Source organism: Muscardinus avellanarius, assembly GCF_963383645.1.
Source record: "Muscardinus avellanarius genome assembly, chromosome: 2".
Taxonomy (NCBI): Eukaryota; Metazoa; Chordata; class Mammalia; order Rodentia; family Gliridae; genus Muscardinus; species Muscardinus avellanarius.
Window position 1 is genome coordinate 100153198 of NC_137787.1, and position 23292 is coordinate 100176489.

Consider the following 23292-nt stretch of genomic DNA (forward strand, 5'->3'; position numbering starts at 1 on the left):
TAGTGGCACACACTTTTTTTTTTTTTTGGATTTTTTAAAATTAATTTATTTTTTAAATTGGTGCATTGTAGTCATATATCAATCACATTGGAGTACAAGACTTGAGAGGATATACAAGCACACATCATCCAATTAGCCCTCCTCCAGCCCCCATCCCAGTCCCTCCCCCTCCCTCCATCCCACGCTTCTTTGGTGATTTACTTTGATACATTTGTTTATGTACCTCCTGCGTTTTAAAGAGGCTCTGTCCTCCACAATTACATACCCTCTGATTGGTCACATTAGTTGCTTCACTATAGGGCCCTTTCTATAGCTCAACCTCTTCCTATTGCCCTTTTCCTCCTAGTTATTGCTGATTAAGAGAAGCGTCTGATTTATATTTTCTGGATATTTCTCTGTGCATGCTGCGTTGCAAGTACCGATCCCACTCTTGATGGTCCCAGTAGTGGCCTGGCTACTCAGTGGACTGATCCAGACCTCGCTGGCTCAAGCAGCGGCCTTGCCTCATGGGAGGCCCCAGTTCTGGTCTCGCTGGCCCCTGCACCGGTCTAACTCCTAAGCTGGCTTTGGTCCCGGCCTTGGAGGCCGCAAGAGTGAACTTGCCTCACGCCAGGCTCCGATGCTGGCCATTGGCCCCTGCACCGGCGTAACCCCTTGGCAGGATTCCAATCCTGGCCTCGGAGGCCCCAGCACCGGCCTAGCCTCACGGCAGGCTCCGATGCTGGCCTCACCTCACGGCAGGCTCTGATGCCAGCCTCGCTGGCCCCAGCACTGGTCTAGCCCTTTGGCAGGTTGTTATCCTGGCCTTGGAGGCCCCAGTACCGGCCTTGCCTCACGGCAGGCTCAGATGCCGGCCTCGCTGGCCCCAGCACCGGCCTAACCCCTCGGCAGGCTCTTATCCTGGCCTCGGAGGTCCCAGTACCAGCCTTGCCTTATGGCAGGCTCTGATGCCGGCCTCGCTGGCCCCAGCACTGGCCTAAACCCTCGGCCAGCTCCGATACTGGCCTCGGAGGTCCCAGCACCGGCCATGCCTCACGGCAGGCTGCGATGCCGGCCTCACTGGCCCCAGCACCGGCCTAACCCCTCAGCAGGCTCTTATTCTGGCCTTGGAGGCCCCAGTATCAGCCTTGCCTCAAGGCAGGCTCCGATGCCAGCCTCACTGGCCCCAGCACCGGCCTAACCCCGCGGCAGGCTTCGATCCTGGCCTTGGAGGCCCCAGCACTGGTCATGCCTCACGGCAGGCTCTGATGCCGGCCTCGCTGGCCCTAGCACCGGCCTAACCCCTCGGCAGGCTCTTATCCTGGCCTCGGAGGCCCCAGTACCGGCCTTGCCTCACAGCAGGCTCCGATGCCGGCCTCGCTGGCCCCAGCACCGGCCTAACCCCTTGGCAGGTGGCACACACTTGTAATCCCAGCATTTGGGAGGCTGAGACCGGAGGATCGTGGTTCACGGACAGCCTCGGCTACCTAGTGAGGCCCTCTGCAACTCAGTGAGACCCGGTTTCAAAAATAAAGAATAAAAAATTGGGCAGGGGTGTAGCTCGGAGGTCAAATGCCTCTGGGTTCCATCCCCAGTGCCACAAAAAAAAAAAAAAGGAAAGAAAGAATTTATGAAAATTTACAGAATAAAAGGGGACCCACCATATGGCTAAGATTATGAGAGAAAACAAATCCACAGCAAATAACATCATTGTGAAATTTCAGGACAAAAATAAAATCTTGAAGTCTTTAAGATTGAGGGAGAAGTGAAGTAAGTTTATGCAAAGTTCAAAGATTAGGATGGCATTACATCGCTCAACAGCAGCTCAAGAAGCCATAATATAATCAAATAATACCCTTAAAATTTTGAGGAGGAAAACAGTTTTTTCACAGAAGAATATACTTAGCCAAACAACTTATTATAAGGAAAATATAGAGATATTTTTAGATAAACAAGGGTTTTTTTTTTTTTTTTTTGGTGGTACTGGGGTTTCTGGAAGCCCTTCTACCTCCGGGCTACACTCCCAGACCTATTTTTACATTTGTATATGGAAACAGGGTCTCCTAAGCCAGCGCTCGCGGCTGGCTTTGAACCTACGCGATCCTCCTGTCTGCCTCCCAAGCGCGGGGATTACAAGCGTGCGCCACCACGCCCGGCTGATAAACAAGGTTTTAAAATCTCTACCTTCCATATTTCCTTTCTCAGAAAGTTATTGGAGTATGTTGTCTACCAAAATGAAAGAGTAAATCAAGAAATAGGAAAAACATTCAGAAAATAAGGAATCTAGTCAGAGAGAGAGAGAAAGAGAGAGAGAAGGAAGAGGAGGAGGAAGAGGAGGAGGAGGAGGAGGAAGAGGAGGAGGAGGAGGAAAGAAGAGATGGAAGAGGAGGGGAAGAAAGAGGAGAGGAGAGGGGAGGCAAATAAGATAAAGGAGGGAGGGAGAAAGAGAAAGAAGACCCTGGCAGGCTGCAGTTGATCATTGTATCTTAGGGTAAACATTGAACCAGAATTGCCCAGCCATTTGGTCTCTGAATTCCTAACCTACAGAAAAGAAATGAGATAATAAATGTTCATTGTTCAAATCCGCACATTTATAGCCAATTGATTTTTTTTTTTCGGCACTGGGGATGGAATCCGGGACATTCTACCTCTGAGTGACACCCCCAGCCCTATTTTTTATTCATTATTTTGAAACAGGGTCTCATTGAGTTGCAAAGAGCCTCACTAAGTAGCTGAGGCTGTCCTTGATCCGCGATCCTCCTGTCTTAGCCTCCCAAATGCAGGGATTATAAGCATGTGCCACCATGCCCAGCTTCAGCCAAATGATTTTTGACAAAGGGGCCAAAATCATACACGTTAAAAAGATAACCCATTCAACAAATGGTGTTGGCAAAACTGGTTAACCATGTGCAGAAAATTGGAAATAAATTCCACTTTCACACCCTACACAAGATGCAATTCAAGGTGGATCAAAGACTTGGAAATTAGACCAGAGACTTTGAGGCTCCTTGAAGAGGGCATAGTTCCAACACTGCAACACATAGGCACAGATAAAAATTTTCTCAACAAGACCACAAAGGCACAAGAATCTAAAAGGTGAGTCAATATGTGGGATTGCATGAAACTAAAGAGCTTCTGTACAGCACAGGAAACAATCAAGAACCTCAACAAGAGCCAACAGAATGGGAGAAGATTTTTGTCACCTACTCCTCCGATAAAGGACTAATATCTACAATATATAGAGAACTCAAGAAACTCAGCACTAAGAAAACAATAACCCAATCAAAAAATGGAAAAGTGAACTAAATAGACACTTCACAAAAGAAGAAATTCAAATGGCCAATAAATGCAAAAATGAAAAAATGCTCAACATCATTAGCAATCAGAGATACAAATCAAAACTACCCTGAGATTTCACCTAACTCCAACTAGAATGGCAATTATTCAAAGCACAAACAACAGCAAATGCTGGCGAGGATGTGGAGAAGTGAGAACTCAAATACATTGTTGGTGGGATTGCAAATTAGTGCAACCACTTTGGAAAACAGTATGGAGGATACTCAGAAGAATGGGAGGGAACTTACTATATGATCCAGCAATACCACTTCAGGGTGTCTACCCAAAAGAATGGAAGCCAAGCTATCAAACTAATGCATGCATATCTATGTTCATAGCTGCACAATTCACCATAGCCAAACTATGGAACCAGCCAAGATGTCCATCAACAGATGAATGGATTACAGAACTATTGGATATGTATACAATGGAATTTTACTCAGCCATAAAGAAAAACACAATTACCTAATTTACAGGGAAATAGATGGAACTGGAGGACAGTATGCTATGTGAGATTAGTCATTCATAGAAAAGAAATCGATGCTCTCTAATATGCAGAAGCTCTAGACGAAGAAGGAAAAGCTATAGATGAGCATATAAGGCGACCTAATTGAGGGGGATGAGAAGGGGAAAGAGGAAAATTCCCTAATATAGATGATGAACATTAACAAACATATCAAAGTCAGTCACTAAGCCAAACATGAGAAGAAGGGAGGGGAGAGGGAATGGGGTGAGAATTGGGTAAGGGCTAATTGGGTGATGTGTTCATGTATCCCACTATCATCTTGTACTCCATTAAGATGTATGACTACAATGCACCAATTTAAAAAAGTTTAAAGATGCAAAGCATTATGGCAGTCCACTTGTATACACAAGCAACAAGAACAAAACAGCAAAACAAATAAAGAAATAAATGACTGTTAAATATAAGGAGTCAAGATTTTGTTGGATTTGAAAATTCCCTATTCCTCTAATAACAAATGATTTTAAAATAAAGAGATGGCTTTCAAGCTGGGCATGATAGCTCACGCTTGTAATCCCAGCATTCGGGAGGCTGAGACCTGAGGATCATGGTTCGCGGACAGCCTCAGCTATTTTGAGACCCAGTTTCAAAATAAAAAGAATAAAAAAAAATAGGGCAGGGGGTGTGGCTCAGAGGTCGAAAGCACCTGGGTTCCACACCCAGACCCCTAAAATAAAATAAAATAAAGAGATGGCTGCCAAGACATCCTGCTGCCTCGGCATCTATGTGTTGAGACCCCCCACTCCACATAGTTAATCGGCAAAAAGCCCCGAGAAAGAGGTATCGTCTCTGGCCAAAATATCCCCCACTTTTACCCTTCATGACTATTAATATTTCCTTTAACTTTCTACACGAATTGCTCCAGTGATGTGAAATTAGGACTACAAATAGAAATTGAGTCCGTGGAAATAAACTCTCTAATAATTTGTCTAAACGTCCTTGGCTTTGCTCAATAGTAAGGAAAAAACTGGCCAGAACTCAGATGCTGTGATAAGCATTCCAGCTGCAGCAATCACAAAGGGTCTCCGATCCTCACTCCTATCACTAGGTTAAGCTATTAACTCCGGTAACCGATAGCTCAGTTTAAGGAAACTTTGTTTACCCTTGAGATCCTGCCTAGAGACAGAGAAGATAAAATTTTGTGTGTGACTTCGAAGCAATTTAGTTGATGAACAACTTAGTTGCCAAAATACAATAGAGCCAAGGAGAAAGATTGTTGACCTTCACGCCCAGTGTGAGCGTTCCCCGAGACAGGGAGAATGCCGCATGGCTAGAAATGAAAATGACAAAATAAAGGACAGATATTCTAAATATATATGTATGAAGGAAAGGAAATACCGTAAGAGTAAGAAAGCACTTTTTCATGAAGAAGAGCTTATCATAAGAACGTCCCGACTGGGAAAGAAAGGAATTAGAAAGTTAGAAGCAGGTTGTAGAGGGTTTGTGATAAGGAAATGGATTATTAGAGACCAATAGGCCTTTAATAGGATTTTTGTCTAAAAAAGAGTGTTCAGCAGTTAAGGAAATACATCTGACAACTAAATCCAAGAACTTCATGGTGTTGTTTGTGGTGTCTTATTTGCCAAGCTGTGTTGTGAGTTTTTGTAAGCTTTCAGACTTCAGAAGGCAAAGCGGATGAGATCTGAGAGACTCCCATCGCATCTCCCTGGACCGCCACATCTCCCCATGCTTGTCATATGGATATAGATGGAAACTTCAAAAAAGAAAGCAAAAGAAGATTCCATGAGAAGGCGTATTCTCCAAGCCCTGGGCCTTGGGAGTGCCTGTATTGCCTTTGGAATTTACCTTTGGACCTGCCCTGCTGCAATATCGGAAGAAAGATCCGGAGCTTATCTCCTAAATGCTGGACTAGTCATTTACTTTGTTTATATGTAATTTACTATTGTTTTGCTGTGATTGCCCCCCTTCCCTTTCTTTTTTCTCCTATTATTAATCTCACTGGTGAAGGGTATAAATTTCTCTGGGTTCCTGTAATAAATTGTCATTGGCTCAAGAAGCCTTTGTCCACCTCAGATTCTTTCCCAAGCGTCGTACCTAAAAACTTAAGGAATTCATAGAGGGGAAAGAATTGCTGCAGATAAGTTTCTGCAGAACTCCACCTGCCTTTTGCCCCATCTTTCTGAGGCTCCCGGTCGCGAGTGGACTTGCCCCCACAGGACTGAGCCTGTCGGTAACAGATGGCTTTTTGGAAGAGATTAAAAATAGCACACAGTCTTGCTGGGCATGGTGGTGCGTGCTTGTAATCCCCACGCTTGGGAGGCAGAGACAGAAGTGTGCAGGTTCGAAGCCAGCCTTGTTGGCTTAAGAGACCCTGTTTCCAAATAAAATATAAAATAGGTCTGGGAGTATAGCCCGGAGGTAGAGGGTTCCAGCCCCAGTACCACAAAAAAAAAAAAAAAAAAAAAGCTGGGCCTGGTGGCACACCCTTGTAATCTCAGTATTTGGGAGGCTGAGACAGGAGGATCACAGGTTCAAAGTCAGCCTTAGCAACTTACTGAGACTTTCAGCAACCTGGTGAGACCCTGTTTCCAAATAAGAAATAAAATTGCAGTGGGGGTGTAGCTTGGAGGTAGAATGCCTTTGGGTTCAATTCACACACACACACACACACACACACACACACACACACACACACACACACTGAAGCCAGGATGTGACTATAATGTCTTTGTTATGACCTCAAATGATTTAAGCAGCTCAAAGAATAATTCAGTTAAACAATAAGAGCTTTTAGGGAGCTCAAGTTCAGAAGCTTTATCAGAAACTGAAGATACAGAAGGACTTTTCTCAGATATTTGTGGACAAAGTTTTGCCTAATGGTGTGAAACAATATGATTCACATCAGATCCATAATATTTCAAAGATAATTTTATTGACAGAAACACTACCAGCTCATGCTGAAAGGAACAATCAGAACAAAAAGTAAAGCTTTGCACTCCAAAACTTACAGGCATGAAGCCGTCTGTAAAAAACTACCCAGTGACAAACATAGGCTAACTTTCATGAAAATAAAGATGCCTCAGAGGATAAAACCAAGAGTCATGGCAAAATCATTTTTACACTTTGCTTTTAGTTTTGCCCACTATGTTCTCCCTCCTTTTCCCCATCCTTTTACCCATAATTCTCTCTCCCATCATGCTTGGGCAAACTACCTACCTGCCATGTTGTAAGGGAGCTCAAGCAGCTCTCTAGAGAGACCTGCCTAGAGAAAAATTGAGGCCTCCCACCCAAACCTAGCACCCACATGCCAGTCATGAGTAAAAGGCACCTTGGAAATAAATCCTTCCGTCCCAGTCAAGTAATCAGATGACTGCAGCCATGACTGATACCTTGCCTGCAAGCTTTGTCAGACTTTAAACCAGTTAAGATGCTTCTAAAGTATTGGCACCCAGAGACTACAAGAGATAATCATTATTGTTTCAAGCCCACTAAATTTTGGGGTAATTGCTTATGTAGCAATAGATTAACAACAGATCTAGCCAAAATTATGATATATCCATAATGGGTGGGTGAGTGACCGCTCAAAATTCTATGCATATACATAGTCTGGTGTGGTGGTGCACACTTGTAATCCCAGCATTCAGGAGGCTGAGACAGGAGGATCCATTTTGAGGACAGCCTCAGCTACTCAGTGAGGCCCTTTGCAACTCAGTGAGACCCTGTTTCAAAGTAAAGAAAAAAAAAAAAAAACAGGACTGAGGGAGGTTTTATTCCCAGTACCGCAAAAGTAAAAAAAAAAAAAAAAAAACCTATGCATATACATATCTATACATACATATATAAGTAGATTTTCTATTACCATATTCATATAGAAAGGCAATAAAGTTTTTTATGTTTTTTTACTGTGATAGATAGATAACATGACTAGTATTCTTTGCATCTGTGCTTAAAAATAAGTAGATGTAAGGTAAAAGCAAAGAATTTTAGATGTAGAAGGAAAACAAAAGATTGTATTGTTTAGTCCTTAAATAGCATAGTAGTTTTAGAAATGGTTTTGGTTTTAAATATATGATATATGCCTATTACATTTTATAATGCATTTTAAAAATTGTGATTTATTGAAATAGCACCTATTCATAGTTAAGCAATCAAATATTCCTAAAAGCCGGGCATAGTGGTGCACGGTTGTAATCCCAGCATTTGGGAGGCTGAGACAGGAGGATCGCAGTTTGCGGATAGCCTCATCTACTTAGTGAGACCCTCCACAACTCAGTGAGACCCTGTTTCAAAATAAGGAATAAGCCGGGCATGGTGGTACACGCTTGTAATCCGCAAGCGTGGGAGGTGGAGACAGGAGAATTGCGCACGTTCAAAGTAAGCCTCGCTGGCTTAAGAGACCCTGTTTCCAAATAAAAATATAAAATAGGTCTGGGAGTGTAGCCCGGAGGTAGAAGGATTCCATCCCCAGTACAAAAAAAAAAAAATTAAAATAAGGAATAAAAAAATGGGACTGGGGTGTAGCTTAGAGGTAGGATGTCCCTGGGCTCCATTCCCAGTACCACAAATAAACAAACACACATATTTATAAAATACGTTATAAAAATCAGTGCTGTGCCCACTTTTACACTCTTACTTCCCAAAGCAGCCACTTTATCTTTTTAAACTTGAATCTTCTGATAATTACTTTCATGTTCCTAGATAATAAGCTTACGTATGCTATTATTTCTTGATTCATTAGCTTCTGAGAATATTTAGTGATTTCTCCTGTGGCCACTGAGAATGTCTTTCTTAGCCTCAGCTTTCCTATTTCCCTAACAGAATTACGATTGAAATTAGATCAAAGCCGGGCGTGGTGGCGCACATTTGTAATCCCATCATTCCGGAGGCTGAGACTGGAGGATCACAGTTTGTGGACAGCCTCAGCTACTTAGTGAGGCCCGCTGCAACTTAGTGAGATGCTGTTTCAAAATAAAGAATAAAAAAGTAGGGCAGGGGATGCAGCTCGGAGGTAGAATGCTCCTTGGGTTCCATCCCCAGACCCCCCCCCCGCCCACACACAAATAAATTAGATCAGTATTTGATATTAATATACTGTCATGGTGATAATCACTGTTCAGTGCTGAGTCAATGTACAATGATTATCTGCCTCTACACAGATTTTTTTTCTTGGAATTCTTTTCTTTCATTTAATTTTGTAATGTATGTACTGTTTGTTCTTACTCCATCCACAGATCTATTTAATGTGTCTGGCAATAATTGTTGCCAGTTAACCTGGACACTCATTGTTGGGAGGAGGGGAGGGGAAAGGGGGTGAGGGGAAGGGCACCAAGCAAAGTCTAAATGTATACCATTTTCAATATGTTCCATATATAAATAAACTAAAACAAACCTGCCAAAGCCCTAAAAAAATAATTGTTGCCAACTCTCAAATGCATCAAATAATCCACCAGTTTCCTTTTTTCTTTTTTCCTTCCTGGAGATCTCTCTCCATAGAAACGTGTTCTAACCTAGACAGGTTGCTCTCTTGCCCAGGTATCCTGCTAAGACTTTCCTTAGACATTATGATTCAGGGACTGTTTTTGAAAGAGAATTTGCTAATGTGAATATAACTAGAATGAGGAAGCATTAATATTTTAAAGAGAATCTAAATTATTTAGCTATTTGGCTTCTATGTCCTGGATTTACCACCTGTAAGGTCATACAAAATGAGGTTATATTTATTTTTGATGCCCAAATTATAGTAGTTCAAGCCTTCAGAGTTTGAATGCAAGATCTTGGTATAGTTATTTTACAAAACACTCTCTGGGTCTTTCTGAAAGGCCTGTACTCACATGTGCTCGCCAGCGAATCTACCCACTGGTTACCCTGAGCTATGGCCACGTTCTTCCTCTTCTGCTTCAACTCCCTGAACAATGTGTGTTGCCCTCAGTACTGTTTGAAGGTGCAATGTATCCTTCACTGTTGATGGTACTGCTCAGAAAAGGGGCTTTTTGGTGGTGCATGCTGAGACAGGAGGATCCAGATTCACAGCCAGCCTCAGCTCCTTACTGAGGCCCTCTGCAACCCAGTGAGACGATGTTTCAAAATAAAGAATTAAAAATAGGGCTGGGGGTGTAGCTCGGAGGTAGAATGCCCCTGGGTCCCATTCCCAGACCCGCAAAAGCAAAACAAAACAAAAAAAAAAACCCACAGAGAAATAGTGTTAAAGTAGATGAAGCGTCTGTTCCATATTGCTACTTGAAACAAATGATATGCTTCTTTTTTCTACTAACAAAATTTGAAAAGTCTTTAAAATGTTTGAAGTTTAAACTTAATCCAAGTACCGTATCGTAAATCATCAAGTATGTCCATATTCTTTTGGAGCCTCCCTCCCCCCGTTTATTTCTTGGGTATTTTGGAAACTTTCCATAGATATCCGTAAGTAATAAAGAGAAGCTGAAGTATGGCAGGTCCTCTGTATCCTCAAGTTCCACGTTCATCCAAAATATCTGGAAAAATTTGCTCTGTCCTGAACACATATCCAGAGGTTTTTCCTCTGCACTTTCCTGAACAGTACAGCATATCGACTATTTACATAGCATTTATAATGTATTATAGATTACGAATAATCTATAGACAATTTAAAGTATACTGGAAGATATTTGTAGGTCATATGCAAATCTGATGCCATCTTATAAGGGATTTATCAAGGGGCAGCTGTACTAAATATTTTAGGCTCTTCTCTAATATCCACTGGCCTTTTCCCTGGGAATTGTCTGATTTGCCAAGTACCTGCTTGCTGGTCCAGCATTATGTGCCCCATAAACCACCCAAATGGCGAACCCAGCCTACCTTTCCCATGACATCTGTTAACAGCTTGAGGGCCCGAGGATCGTGGACCAGAGAATCTGTGTAAAAGGAGCCCAGGTATTTCTCTGGGTTGTTGGGATTGTCCTGGGCACACAGATCTGGACGCATGTTGAATCCATGGGAGATTCTTCCCAGTGTGAAAGGGAAAGAACCACCTGCAAGTAAAACTCAGTACTGAGGGGTCGTCTTGATGAAAAGGGATTCCGTCTAGTCCTGATGCTGTATGTAAGGAGAAGTTCCCATAGCCCAGCTGATTCATAGTATTTAAGAAGGAATGACATAAACTCATCTAAAAATTTAGACTTGAGAGATTTATCCCAAAGAGACAAGTATGTCAAGAGAGACAGTTTTCAAATATAGTATGGTTATGACAGCAAGATGCTGAGACAGCCGATCAGTTGAGTGATTATCTAAATCATGATGGTTTAGCCGCACAGTGCAGTGCTCTGCAGGAAGCCTCAAAAACGATGCAGCTCTGTTTTTATTGACATGGAAAGATATCTTCTCTATGCTGGTGAGAAGCAAAAGCAGGTTAGAGTACAACATGTGCAGTTTGATATGATGTGTGTATATGTGTGTGTGTGTGTGTGGGGTGGGGGTGTCCAAGAGACACAATGTCAGTTACCTACAGGGACCAGACAGTCAATGAAAAAGAATGAAATAGTCCTATTTGTAAGCAATGGTTAATGATAGGGACTCAAGAGTTTGTGGGTGACTAGAGGTTTTGAAATAAAAATGAAAATAAAAACTGTGCCAAGAACTTGCCTACAAAAATGGAATTTGGTCCCCAAGTTCATCCTATGACTAGAAGGACGTTATGGGCTGAATTACAGCTCGTCAAAGTTTATATGTTGAAGCCTTAAACATCACCAGTGTGTCTGGAGCAGACCTTTAAGGAGGTAATTAAGATTATATGAGGTCAGAAGGAGAGTCCTAATCCAATAGGAGTGATGTCCTTATAAGAAGAAGAGATGCCAGAACTCTCCCACCCTCACCCACCCATGTGTACACAGAAAGAGAGCCATCTGTAACTAGGAAAAAAGCAAAAAAGCCCTCCCTGGAAAGCAACCCTGCCCACTCTTTGATCTTGGACGTCTAACCTCCAGAACTTCAAGAAAACAAATGTCTGTTTTGAAGCTACCCAGTCTGTAGCATTTTATGACGGCAGCTTGAGCTGACTAACACATATAGGGTCTTACCTCCATGTGCAAAGCACACTTTCAGTTTAGGAAACTTCTCAAACACCCCACCCATGATCATGGAGCAAATGGCCACGGTGGTCTCAGCTGGCATTCCTAAAAGAGAAAAGAGTCACAGGGTTCAGGACTTCTTGCCTTGAGCAGGAAGAAGTTCAGTGATATTAATGGCTGAGGAATGGCAGATAATGGCTGGGATATTGTCAGTGCCAAGAAACGTGGGGGCCCTGTGACCCAGCATAGTTTGGCAGTACTTTGGCAGGCCATTACTTTGGCAAGGAGAATCATTGGAAGGTTCCTATTTGCCAATTGCAGGAGAGTTGCCTGGTGGCTAGAACAGCTGAGGGACCTAGCTTTTGTCCTGATTCTCTTGACTTCAGTGTTGGATGTGGTGGGGCAAAGAGAATTTAAGCTGAATGCTAGAGCCTGTAATTGCTGTAGCCTGTCCTGTGATGAATTATTTAATGTCCCTTAACCTGTACTTCTTCACCTGTAAGATAAGAACAGTATTGCCTATCTTTTAAAGCTTTCATGGAGTTTTGCAAATAATGATGTCAGCAAAGTTCCTGGGCAGATTTGAAGTGCTTAACAAATATTGGTCGCCTCTCTGTCTCAGTTTTCTCCTCTGTGAAATGACGATGGTCACGACTAGTTCCTGCCAGTGGGTTGTTTTGAAGATTCAGCAGATAGCACCTGACACATAGTTGTTGCTCACTAAATATTAACTATTATTGTTATGCCTGCCAAATCTGTGCTGCCTTTTGGAGTTAAGGCCACAAATCACTGGATTAGAGTGAATCATTTCAAGTGCTTTGTGCTCCTAGAAGAAGCAGCTGATCCATGCCCCCCCCCTTTTTTGTGATACTGGGGTTCCTGGAAGCCCTTCTACCTCCGGACTACACTCCCAGACCTATTTTATACTTTTTTATTTGGAAACAGGGTCTCTTAAGCCAGTGAGGCTGGCTTCGAACCAGCGTGATCCTCCTGTCTCCGCCTCCCAAGCGCGGGATCCATGTTCCCTTTACCTCCAAGGAAGCAGTTTGGGCCCCATGGCCTATGACTGCTTTTCAGGATGTCATCCAAAGATCTCTGATTGCTCCGCGGCTGTACTATTTTCAGTTTTCGTATAGTCATCACACTCAGGCAGCTTCTCCACAGAGCTCTTGCAAGTTTTAAGCCTCAGTAAGGCGGGTTACAAATTTCAAAGAAATGACGATCTATTTAGAAAGTTTCTCTGAGCCAAGCGTGGTGGCGCACGCTTGTAATCCCAGCATTTGGGAGGGTGAGACAGGAGGATCCAGGTTCACGGACAGCCTCAGCTACTCAGTGAGGCCCTTTGCAACTCAGTGAGACGCTGTGTCAAAGTAAAGAATTAAAGCCGGGCGTGGTGGCGCACGCTTGTAATCCTAGCGCTTGGGAGGCTGAGACAGGAGGATCGCGCAGGTTTTAATCTGGCCTCAGCTACTTAGTGAGGCTCTCGGCAACTTAGTGAGACTCTGTTTCCAAATAAAATATAAAATAGGTCTGGGGATATAGCTCAGAGGTAGAAAGCCTCTGGGTTTCACCCCCAGTACAACCAAATAAACCAAAACCAAAACCAAAACCAAAATCAAAACAAATAATTAAAAATAGGGCTGGGGGTGTGGCATGCCCCTGGGTTCCATCCCCAGAACTGCAAAAAAAAAAAAAAAAAAAAAAAAAGAAAAAGAAAAAAGAAAAAAATTACTAATTGAGCTGGGAAAGAATAGATGAAGAAAGACTGAGTGGCCTCACAAATAAAACCTAGCACTTTTCCATTGGGGACCCATTTTCACCTGGGTGGTTTTTATTTATTTATTTATTTATTTATTTATTTATTTATTTATTTATTTTGTGAGTCTGGGGATGGAACCCAGTGGCATTTGACCTCCAAGCCACACCCCTTGCCCTATTTTTTTTTTTATTATTCTTTTTATTTTGAAACCGGGTCTCACTGAGTTGCAGAGGGCCTCACTAAGTGGCTGAGGCTGTCTGCGAACCACGATCCTCAGGTCTCAGCCTCCCAAATACTGGGATTACAAGTGTGTGCCACCACGCCTGGCTACCCTTGGGTGTTTTTAATTATTTACTCTTTTTACTTTTTGTGGTGCTGGGATTGAACCCAGGGGCAGTCTATCTCCAAGCTACAACCCAACCCTATTTTTTATTTTCTATTTTGAAACAGGGTCTCACTAACTAGTGGAGGGCCTCACTAAGTAGCTGAGGCTGGCCTCAAAACTGTGATCCTCCTGTCTCAGCCTCCCAAATGCTGGGATTACGAGCACGTGCACCATGCCCAGCTTTCCTGGTTTTTTAGATGTGTTGCACTTTTCACTTGTTGCCCTGGAGTTCTGTTTTCCATCTTTTCTTATTATCAGAGCTAATAATGAGAGATTAAATAGGACAAGGGGAGGTTTCTTCTCTTTCCCTTTCCTGCCCTCTCATGTGGAATCATGAATAACTGGTGCAAATGAAAAAGAGCAGAAAAGAGAAGCAAATGACAGGACTCATGGGAGCCTGGGTCTTTACAATCTAAGGTTTCAAATTCTTCAGTGGTAGAAGTTGAACTTCTGCTTATACTTTAAGAGTTCTCACTTATGATATCTGATGCTATTATCAACTCCTTTAAAAACCTACTATAGCTATGTTTTTTTTTTTATCCTCTTTGGAAGTCTATGTAGCAAGGTAACTTTGGAGTCAGATAGATCTGTGCCAATTCTAATTTGCCTTACTAAACCGTATGACATGGACAACTTACCTAACCACCCCAAGACTCAGTTTCTCCATCTGTAAAATGGTCATTATAATGTCAGCCTCAAAGATTACATATATGACTCATTTATGATGTAATTTATTTATAATCACTTTGGGTATAATTAAAGCCAAACGAGGTATATATATTCAGCACTTATTTGAGTAAGAGCTCGATAAGTATTAGTTACTGTTATTCTCATTCCTGTTAATTGTTCATCCTTTCTCTCTTTAACAGGATAGTGTTCTACAGATGACTGAAAACCCCAAGGGTTGGTGTCTATTGCAGACCCTGGGCTGACACAAACCTACGAGCCAAGGGAGCCAGTATTTGGCCATTCGTCCGTCCATCTGCATGTCCCAAGGATGCACAAACAGGGAACAGTTCAGTCTTTCGGCCGCCTTGAAAGAAACAAGGAGAGAGAAAGGTTATTTGTTTTTTATTTGCTTGTTTTGTGGTACTGGGGTTGGGACCCAGGGGCATTTCTACTCTGAGCTACACCTTCAGCCCTATTTTATTCTTTTATTTTGAAACAAGGTCTCACTAAGTTGCTGATGGCCTCACTAAGCTGTAGAGGCTGGCTTCGAACCTGTGATCCTCCTGTCTCAGCCTCCCAAGTACTGGGATTACAAGTGAGCGCCACCACGCCTGAGATAAAGGTTATTTGGGTGAACACAAATAGAGGTACTGTTTTAGGGAAACTGCTTTTCTGAGAGTCTATATTTAATCTGGCCAAATAAACAAATACTTTTAAAGTTGTTTCTTTATCTCTATAAAAGAATTATTGAAAGACTTCGTTCCTGCTTGAGAAATAAAAAAAGAATTCTGAGAATTAACAAGAGACTAGTGACTTTACCATGGAGATTAATAAATTTACTACACGATTTGGCAGAACCAGCCACAGAAACATCCACGACTCAAACATTTTGGCTGGGGGCAAGATCCTCAAGGACAAATCCCACACCTCAAGTGCCTCCTCCTTGGTCCTCTCTTTGGGAATGACAGTTGAGAGGGTATCTTGGATTTGGGTAGGAGTGCTCCCTCCTTTCTCCCACTAGGTAACCTGAGGTAGAAGAAAGGAAGGGAATGGTGGGCTGGGGACCAGGACTTCAGGACTGGGCCGGGGCAGGCTGTCCTGACCCAAGCCACAGAACCACTCAGATCCCAGAGGTGGGTGGGATTGTCTGGGGTCTGCAGGCTTCATGCAGACTCCAGATCCCAGCTGAGTCCCTAGATGGTCTGTTATGAATAAAATGACTCAGACAGTAAAGAGCTCCCAATGCCTGTGTCAGGCAGCTTTTACAATGAATGTCATGGACAAATCTGCTCCAGGGCCTTCTGGGAAATGAAATGCCATTTCGATGGAATGACCTTGATTCAACAAAATGTTTAATTAAGGCAAGTCCCCTCGACAGGCATTGACTGTTAGTTCTTAGGTTCAAAACAGATTTTCCTTAGAACATTTTCTTTCAATATGTCTTGGGGTACTAGAATGACTCATCCTACCTTCACACATAAATATTTGTGTTAACCAGGCTGATGCAATGTGACTTGTGTACATAGCATTTTTAAAATGGAAAGAAAACCCCAATCTTGGACTATTGGAGATTCTATAAATGGCAGGCGATTTTTTTTTTTAATTATAGAAGACTTTTAACTCAACAGGTTCTGGGGAGCAGAGTAATACAAGCCTTTTGAAGGAAGAGGTGTTCGTTGATTTTTGGTAATGGCTGCAGTTTGGAAAGAGAATATTATCTTCTTGGGATAGTTTGGGCTTGGCAACACACATAATTCTGTCATCTCAGTAGCATTTGACTTCTCATTAGGATAAAGCTTTATCTATGTGTCTGTGATGGTTCGCTCCGAGTCAATTTAAATTAGTAGTTTAACAAAATCTCCTACATGTGAGGCATTGTAAAAAACAAAGTCTCTTGTACTGTCAAAATTATAATTAGCATTCACTGAGAATTTATCATGTGCCAAAGCTATTATAATGATCTTACAATTATTTACTACCTTTCATGAGATAAACACTCTTATTCCCCTCATTTTACAGAGAAGGAAATTCAGGCAGATCGAGACTAACTCATTCAGATCTTTTGGCAAATAAATGGTACAGCCAGGCAGTCGAGCACCAGCACTCTGTCTTCCTTATATGGTAATAATGTCATTTTTGTACTTGAAAACTGATCTGTGACTCTATGACGTGGCTCACTCACTAAGGAGAGAGGTCTAAGAGATAAGGGGGACAGTTAGATGCTCTGGAGACCCAGGCTGACCTTGAAGTGACAAAACCAACTTGGCTCTCAGAACTTCCTTCCATTTGTATGAGCACGTTACTGACGCCAGGCAGAGCAGCTAGGCAGGCAAGCCTTGCTAACCAAACAAGTGTGCCGCCAGCCCCAGGGCGACGGGGGTCAGGGTGTTCCCCTAAATCCCTCTGAGACCGCAGCCCCCTTAAACAATCTAGTTAAAGTGATTGATGGTTCAAACTAGTGATACAAATGAAGATATTTATGTGGACCCCGATGGCTGCTTACTTTCTAAGCCCTTTAGTAATTCATAAATCCAATTCCAATGAATAATAAAATGACTTGCAGCTGAAGTCCTGCTCACACTGTGCTGAAACAACTTGGATGCACAAGTAAATAAATCCATTTTCAAAGCTCATTAAAGTTTCCAGAAAACATTCACTGCATCAGCTAAAGCCATTGCAGCCAATGAGCTTCAGAGAGTTCAATATTTAGGGGAACATTAAATCTTTCAGGTCATCAGGAGGCAGTTTAATAGGTAATCCCCAACTGGGAGGCAGTCGTCATAGATACAAATGTGGGAAAATGTTTGCATATAATTAGAGCTAAATAAATATTAAATGAATAAATGACAGTGAGTACAGTGCCTAGTGAGTCCATAAGCATCTATTTAGTTCATCACTAAGGATTTTGCATTTAGAATAAAAAAGAAGAAAAAATGCCATGTCATTATGATTCTAGGAGGGATGTTAGAAATTTAAGAATGCAATTTAGTAAGAATCATGGCTCTTGATTTCTGGTACTGCAGATAGTTACAGAAGTAACAGAAAGAGGAAAACTGGTGATTGATAGACACTTGCGATTGAGTACTTCAGAAATGAAAAAAAAAATTTTGGTACTGGGGATGAAATCCAGGGGCATTTTACCTCTGAGCTACACCACAGCCCTATTTTTTAAAAATTAATTAATTTATTTTTTAAATTGGTGCATTGTAGTCATATATCAATCACATTGGAGTACAAGACTTGAGAGGATATACAAGCACACATCATCCATTTAGCCCTCCTCCAGCCCCCATCCCATTCCCTCCCACTCCCTCCATCCCACACTTCTTTGGTGATTTACTTTGATACATTTGTTTATGTACCTCCTGCGTTTTAAAGAGGCTCTGTCCTCCACAATTACATACCCTCTGATGGTCACATTAGTTGCTTCACTATAGGGCCCTTTCTATAGCTCAACCTCTTCCTGTTGCCCCTTTCCTCCTAGTTATTGCTGATTAAGAGAAGCGTCTGATTTATATTTTCTGCGATATTTCTCTGTGCATGCTGCGTTGCAAGTACCGATCCCACTCTTGACTGCCCCAGTAGTGGCCTGGCTACTCAGTGGACTGATCCAGACCTCGCTGGCTCAAGAGCGGCCTTGCCTCATGGGAGGCCCCGGTTCTGGTATCACTGGCCCCTACGCTGGCCTAACCCCTCAGCTGGCTTCGGTCCTGACCTTCGAGGCCGCAGGAGTGGCCTTGCCTCACGCCAGGCTCCGATGCTGGCCATTGGCCCCTGCACCGGCGTAACCCCTTGGCAGGATTCCAATCCCGGCCACGGAGGCCCCAGCACTGGCCTAGCCTCACGGCAGGCTCCAATGCCGGCCTCGTTGGCCCCAGCACCGGCCTAACCCCTAGGCAGGTTCCGCTCCCGGCCTAGGAGGCCCCAGCACTGGCCATGCCTCACGGCAGGCTCCGATGTTGGTCTCGCCTCACGGCAGGCTCCAATGCTGGCCTCGCTGGCCCCAGCACCGGTCTAACCCTTCGGCAGGCTGTTATCCTGGCCTCAGAGGCCCCAGTACCAGCCTTGCCTCATGGCAGGCTCCGATGCCGGCCTCGCTGGCCCCAGCACCGGCCTAACCCCTCGGCAGGCTCTTATCCTGGCCTCGGAGGTCCCAGTACCGGCCATGCCTCAAGGTAGGCTCCGATCCTGGCCTCGGAGGCCTCAACACCGGCCTTGCCTCACGGCAGGCTCTGATGCCAGCCTCACTGGCCCCAGCTCCGGCCTAACACCTCGGCAGGCTCCAATCCCGGCCTCGGAGGCCCCAGTACCGGCCTTGCCTTATGGCAGGCTCCGGTGCCGGCCTTGCTGGCCCCAGCACTGGCCTAACCCCTCGGCAGGCTCCGATCCTGGCCTTGGAGGCCCAAGTACCGGCCTTGCCTCACGGCAGGCTCTGATGCCGGCCTCGCTGGCCCCAGCACCGGCCTAACCCCTCAGCAGGCTCCGATCCCAGCCTCAGAGGCCCCAGTACTGACCTTGCCTCACGGCAGGCTCCGATGCTGGCTTGCTGGCCCCAGCACCGGCCTAACCCCTCAACAGGCTCTTATCCCGGCCTCAGAGGCCCCAGCACCGGCCTTGCCTCAAGGCAGGCTCTGATCCCGGCTTCGGAGGCCCCAGCACCGGCCTTGCCTCACAGCAGGCTCCGATGCCGGCCTCGCTGGCCCCAGCACCGGCCTAACCCCTCGGCAGGCTCCGATCCCAGCCTCAGAGGCTCCAGTACTGGCCTTGTCTCACGGCAGGCTCTAATCCCGGCCTCGGAGGCCCCAGTACCAGCCTTGCCTCATGGCAGGCTTCGGTGCCGGCCTCGCTGGCCCCAGCACCGGCCTAACCCCTTGGCAGGCTCTTATCCTGGCCTCGGAGGCCCCAGAACCGGCCTTGCCTCACAGTAGGCTCCAATGCCGGCCTCGCTGGCCCCAGCTCCCGTCTAACCCCTCAGCAGGCTCTTATCCCGGCCTCGGAGGCCCCAGCACTGGCCTTGCCTCATGGCAGGCTCCGATGCTGGCCTCACTTTCCAGAGCACCGGCCTAACCCCTCAGCAGGCTCTTATCCTGGCCTCGGAGGCCCCAGTGTGGCCTTGCCTCACGGCAGGCTCCGATGCCAGCCTCACTGGCCCCAGCACCAGCCTAACCCCTCAGCAGGCTCCGGACCCGACCTCGGAGGCCCCAGCACCGGCCTTGCCTCATGGCAGGCTTCGATGCCGGCCTCGCTGGCCCCAGCACCGGCCTAACCCCTCAGCAGGCTCTGGACCCGACCTCGGAGGCCCCAGCACCGGCCTTGCCTCATGGCAGGCTCCAATGCCGGCCTCGCTGGCCCCAGCATTGGTCTAACCCTTCGGCAGGCTCCAATCTCGGCCACGGAGGCCTCAGTAGTGGCCTTGCCTCACAGCAAGCTCCGATGTCGGCCGCTGGCCCCGGTGACCGCCTAACCCCTCAGCAGGTTCCGATCACTGTCTCTGTGGTTATTATTTCAAAGGTTCCAGGTGTAATGTATCAGATGTCTGCCTCCCCTGAGTACTGGCCACTGCCATTGCCACTGCCTCCACCATTTCAAATCCTTCCCAGGCTCTTTTTCCACTCTGAATGTTGTCCAGTGTTCCTAAGCATGCATGATGGTAGCATTCGACATTTGGTGTAATTTCTCCAAAAAAATAAGTTTGGTAGGATCCGGTTTCTGCTTCTCCTCAATACAAGTCTCCACCACCATCGCAGAGAACTCTTTCAACACCGCATTTCTCCTTAATCTCCGCTAAACTCTCTCCTTACAGGTGATGTCCGAGATTCTTAACAATATAGAGAAATAGCAGTCCTCCTTCACGGGGAATTTTTCCATAAGTTCCAGTGCATTTAGATAAGTTTTGTCTGCATCTCCAGTGTCCTGGCATCCATAACGGCTTTCTTACCTCCTCTCCGATATTTTTCTTTTTCTTTTTCTTTTTCTGTTCCTTTTTTTTTTTTTTTTAAATAAGAGAAGACAGTATATGTGGTTTGAGGAGGTAGTGGGATCAGGCACTCACTCAGTAGCACTGTAACCCTGTCGGTTTCCCCATGGGTCCAGAGTGATCTGCACTACTCCGCCTGGGGCCCAGGGTCCCACGACCCAGGCCCCAGCTGGCGTGCTCCGTGCGACCCCTGCCCGGAACCCAGTGTACTGAGCCGGTTTCTCCAGGGGTCTGGTGTGTTACGTGCAGTTCGGCCCGGGGCCCAGAGTTTCGTGACCCGGGCCCTGGCTGGCGTGCCCCACCTGACCCCCGCCCGGGTTCCAGGGTACTGGGCCCGGTTTCTCCAGGGGTCTGGCGTGCTACGCATGTTCTGGACTGGGGCCCAGAGTCCTGCAACCCGGGCCCCAGCTGGCGTGCCCTGCGTGACCCCCGCCCGGAACCCAGCGTCTTACTGGGCCTGGTTTCTCCAGGGGTCTGGCGTGCTACGCGCAGTTCGGCCCGGGGCCCAGAGTCCTGTGACCCGGGCCCCGGCTGGCGTGCCCCGCCCCTCCCTATTTTTTATTCTTTATTTTGAAACAGGGTCTCTCTGAGTTGCAAAGGGCCTCACTAAGGAGCTGAGGCTGTCCACAAACCGCGATCCAGCCTCCCAAATGCTGAGATTACAAGCGTGCGCCACATGCACAGCTGGAAAATAAGTTATAAAACATTTTAAGTATAGAAAGCATAAAAAAAATACAACAAACATGTACATACTCACCATCTAATTTTGTCAAATGCTAGCATTTTCATGGCATTATTATACATTTTCAAAATACGTGACTTTAAAAGTTTCTTAATTGAGGATTGGTTATATCACGGGATATCCATATATTGGAATATTCTGCAGTTACTTAATTTTAATGCATTTATTTTGGAAATTCTCAATTAGCATACAAAATCAAATTTAAAAAAACATTTCCTTACAATATAGATATAAGCTTTTTTTTTTTCTTTTTTCTTTTTTTCAGTACTGGGGATGGAACCCAGGGGCATTCTACCTCCGAGCTACACCCCCTGCCCTATTTGGTATTCTTTATTTTGAAACAGGGTCTCACTGAAAATAGCTGAGGCTGACCGCGAACCACTATCCTCTGGTCTCAGCCTCCTGAATGCTGGGATTACAAGCGTGTGCCACCACACCTGGCTATAAGCAATTTTTTTGTAAATAACATGTATTAGAACAGTGTCTGCTTATCTTTGAGTTGTCGAATTAAGGGTAATGTTTGTTTTCCTCTTTATACTTTTCTGTGTTTTCCATAATTTCTTCATATTTATTTCATATTTTTAAAACCTATTATTTTTCAAACCAAATAATTGTTTTTGCATCTCATTAACATGGTTCTTAAGCAGAATACTTGAAAAGAGGGTGACATCTAGGTTTCCAAATAAAAGATTAAAAGGAGAGCAAGAGTGATAGAAAGAAAGAAACTATTACTGAGTGAACTCAGGGCTCTAGGAAGCATTTCCATCATCCTTTTGCAAATGGCCTGTTCCTTCTTTGGGAGGAGGTATGGAAACCTCCTACCTACATTGAAATCATTAGCATCTTTCTCTGCCCCCAGTGGGGTGGTCCCTGCATCTTTCCACAGCACCCAGCAGGGTGCCTGGGTTAGGCATTCTGCAGTAAGTAAGTAGGAGTTGGTTGAGTGACAGCTGTATACTCACTTCATAGACTGGAAAGAGTTCCTGCTGGTTCAGGTCCCACTTGTTGATGTGGGAGCCAATCTGCACTCCCGGAAAGCCCAGCTCCTTCACACAGCGCTCCATCTCCTTGACAGCCAGCTCTGGAGCCTGCATGGGCAATGTCCCCAGGCCCACAAACCTCCTGGGGTGGCGTGCAACAGTGGCAGCAAGGTCATTATTTAAAAACTGGCACAGATCCAATGTGTCCTGAGGTTTGGCCTGGTGGAAACAGGAAAGGGAAAAACCACGCTGTTCAAAACCTACTTCTTAAACCAGGCGTGGTGGTACACGCTTGTAATCCCAGTACTTGGGAGGCTGAGACAGGAGAATCCCGGTTTACAGCCCCTCAGCTACTTAGTGAGGCCCTCTTCTACTTAATGAGACCCTGTTTCAAAATAAAAAGGCTAGGTGTGGTGGTACATGCTTGTAATCCCAGCATTTGGCAGGTTGAGAGACAGGAGGATCGTGGTTCACTGACAGCCTCAGCTACTTAGTCAGACCCTTTGCAACTCAGTAAGCCCCTGAGTTTCAGCTCCAGTAACACACACACACACACACACACACACACACACACACACGCGCGCGCAAAAAAAAAAAACCCCAAAAACAAAAAAAGAGAGGTAGAATGCTCCTGAGTTCAACCTCCAGCACCACAAAAAATAAAAAGAATAAAAAAATAGGAATGAGGTATAACTTGGAGGTAGAATGCCCTTGGGTTCAATCTCCAGTACTACAAACAAAACAAAACAACAAACCCTACTCCTTCAGCCATTTACTCTCAACAACACCTCCTCTTGGACAAGATATTTGTCCTTCTCAATAACCTTACCCATCAGAAAATGGAGGCACTGACTGAGAAAGGCAGGGGCCACAGAAGACTCAATCTTGTAAAAGAAAAGAAAATTGCCATTATATTACTGGCTTGTTAGAAAATGTTAGAAA

At 45.0% G+C, this 23292-nt stretch overlaps 1 protein-coding gene across 2 annotated transcripts in view; it reads right to left on the minus strand.

Annotated features, from left to right (window-relative positions):
• ACMSD (aminocarboxymuconate semialdehyde decarboxylase) overlaps window positions 1–23292 on the minus strand; it is a gene marked incomplete at both ends in the record, with an annotated part of 76203 nt that overhangs the window by 21079 nt on the left and 31832 nt on the right. For both annotated transcript variants that reach the window (XM_080690283.1, XM_080690284.1), the window contains 4 exons: window positions 10631–10803; window positions 11848–11943; window positions 14922–15015; window positions 22333–22569. In XM_080690283.1, coding sequence (XP_080546409.1) covers window positions 10631–10803; window positions 11848–11943; window positions 14922–15015; window positions 22333–22569 — 600 coding nt within the window. The remainder of the gene's footprint in view (window positions 1–10630; window positions 10804–11847; window positions 11944–14921; window positions 15016–22332; window positions 22570–23292) is intronic.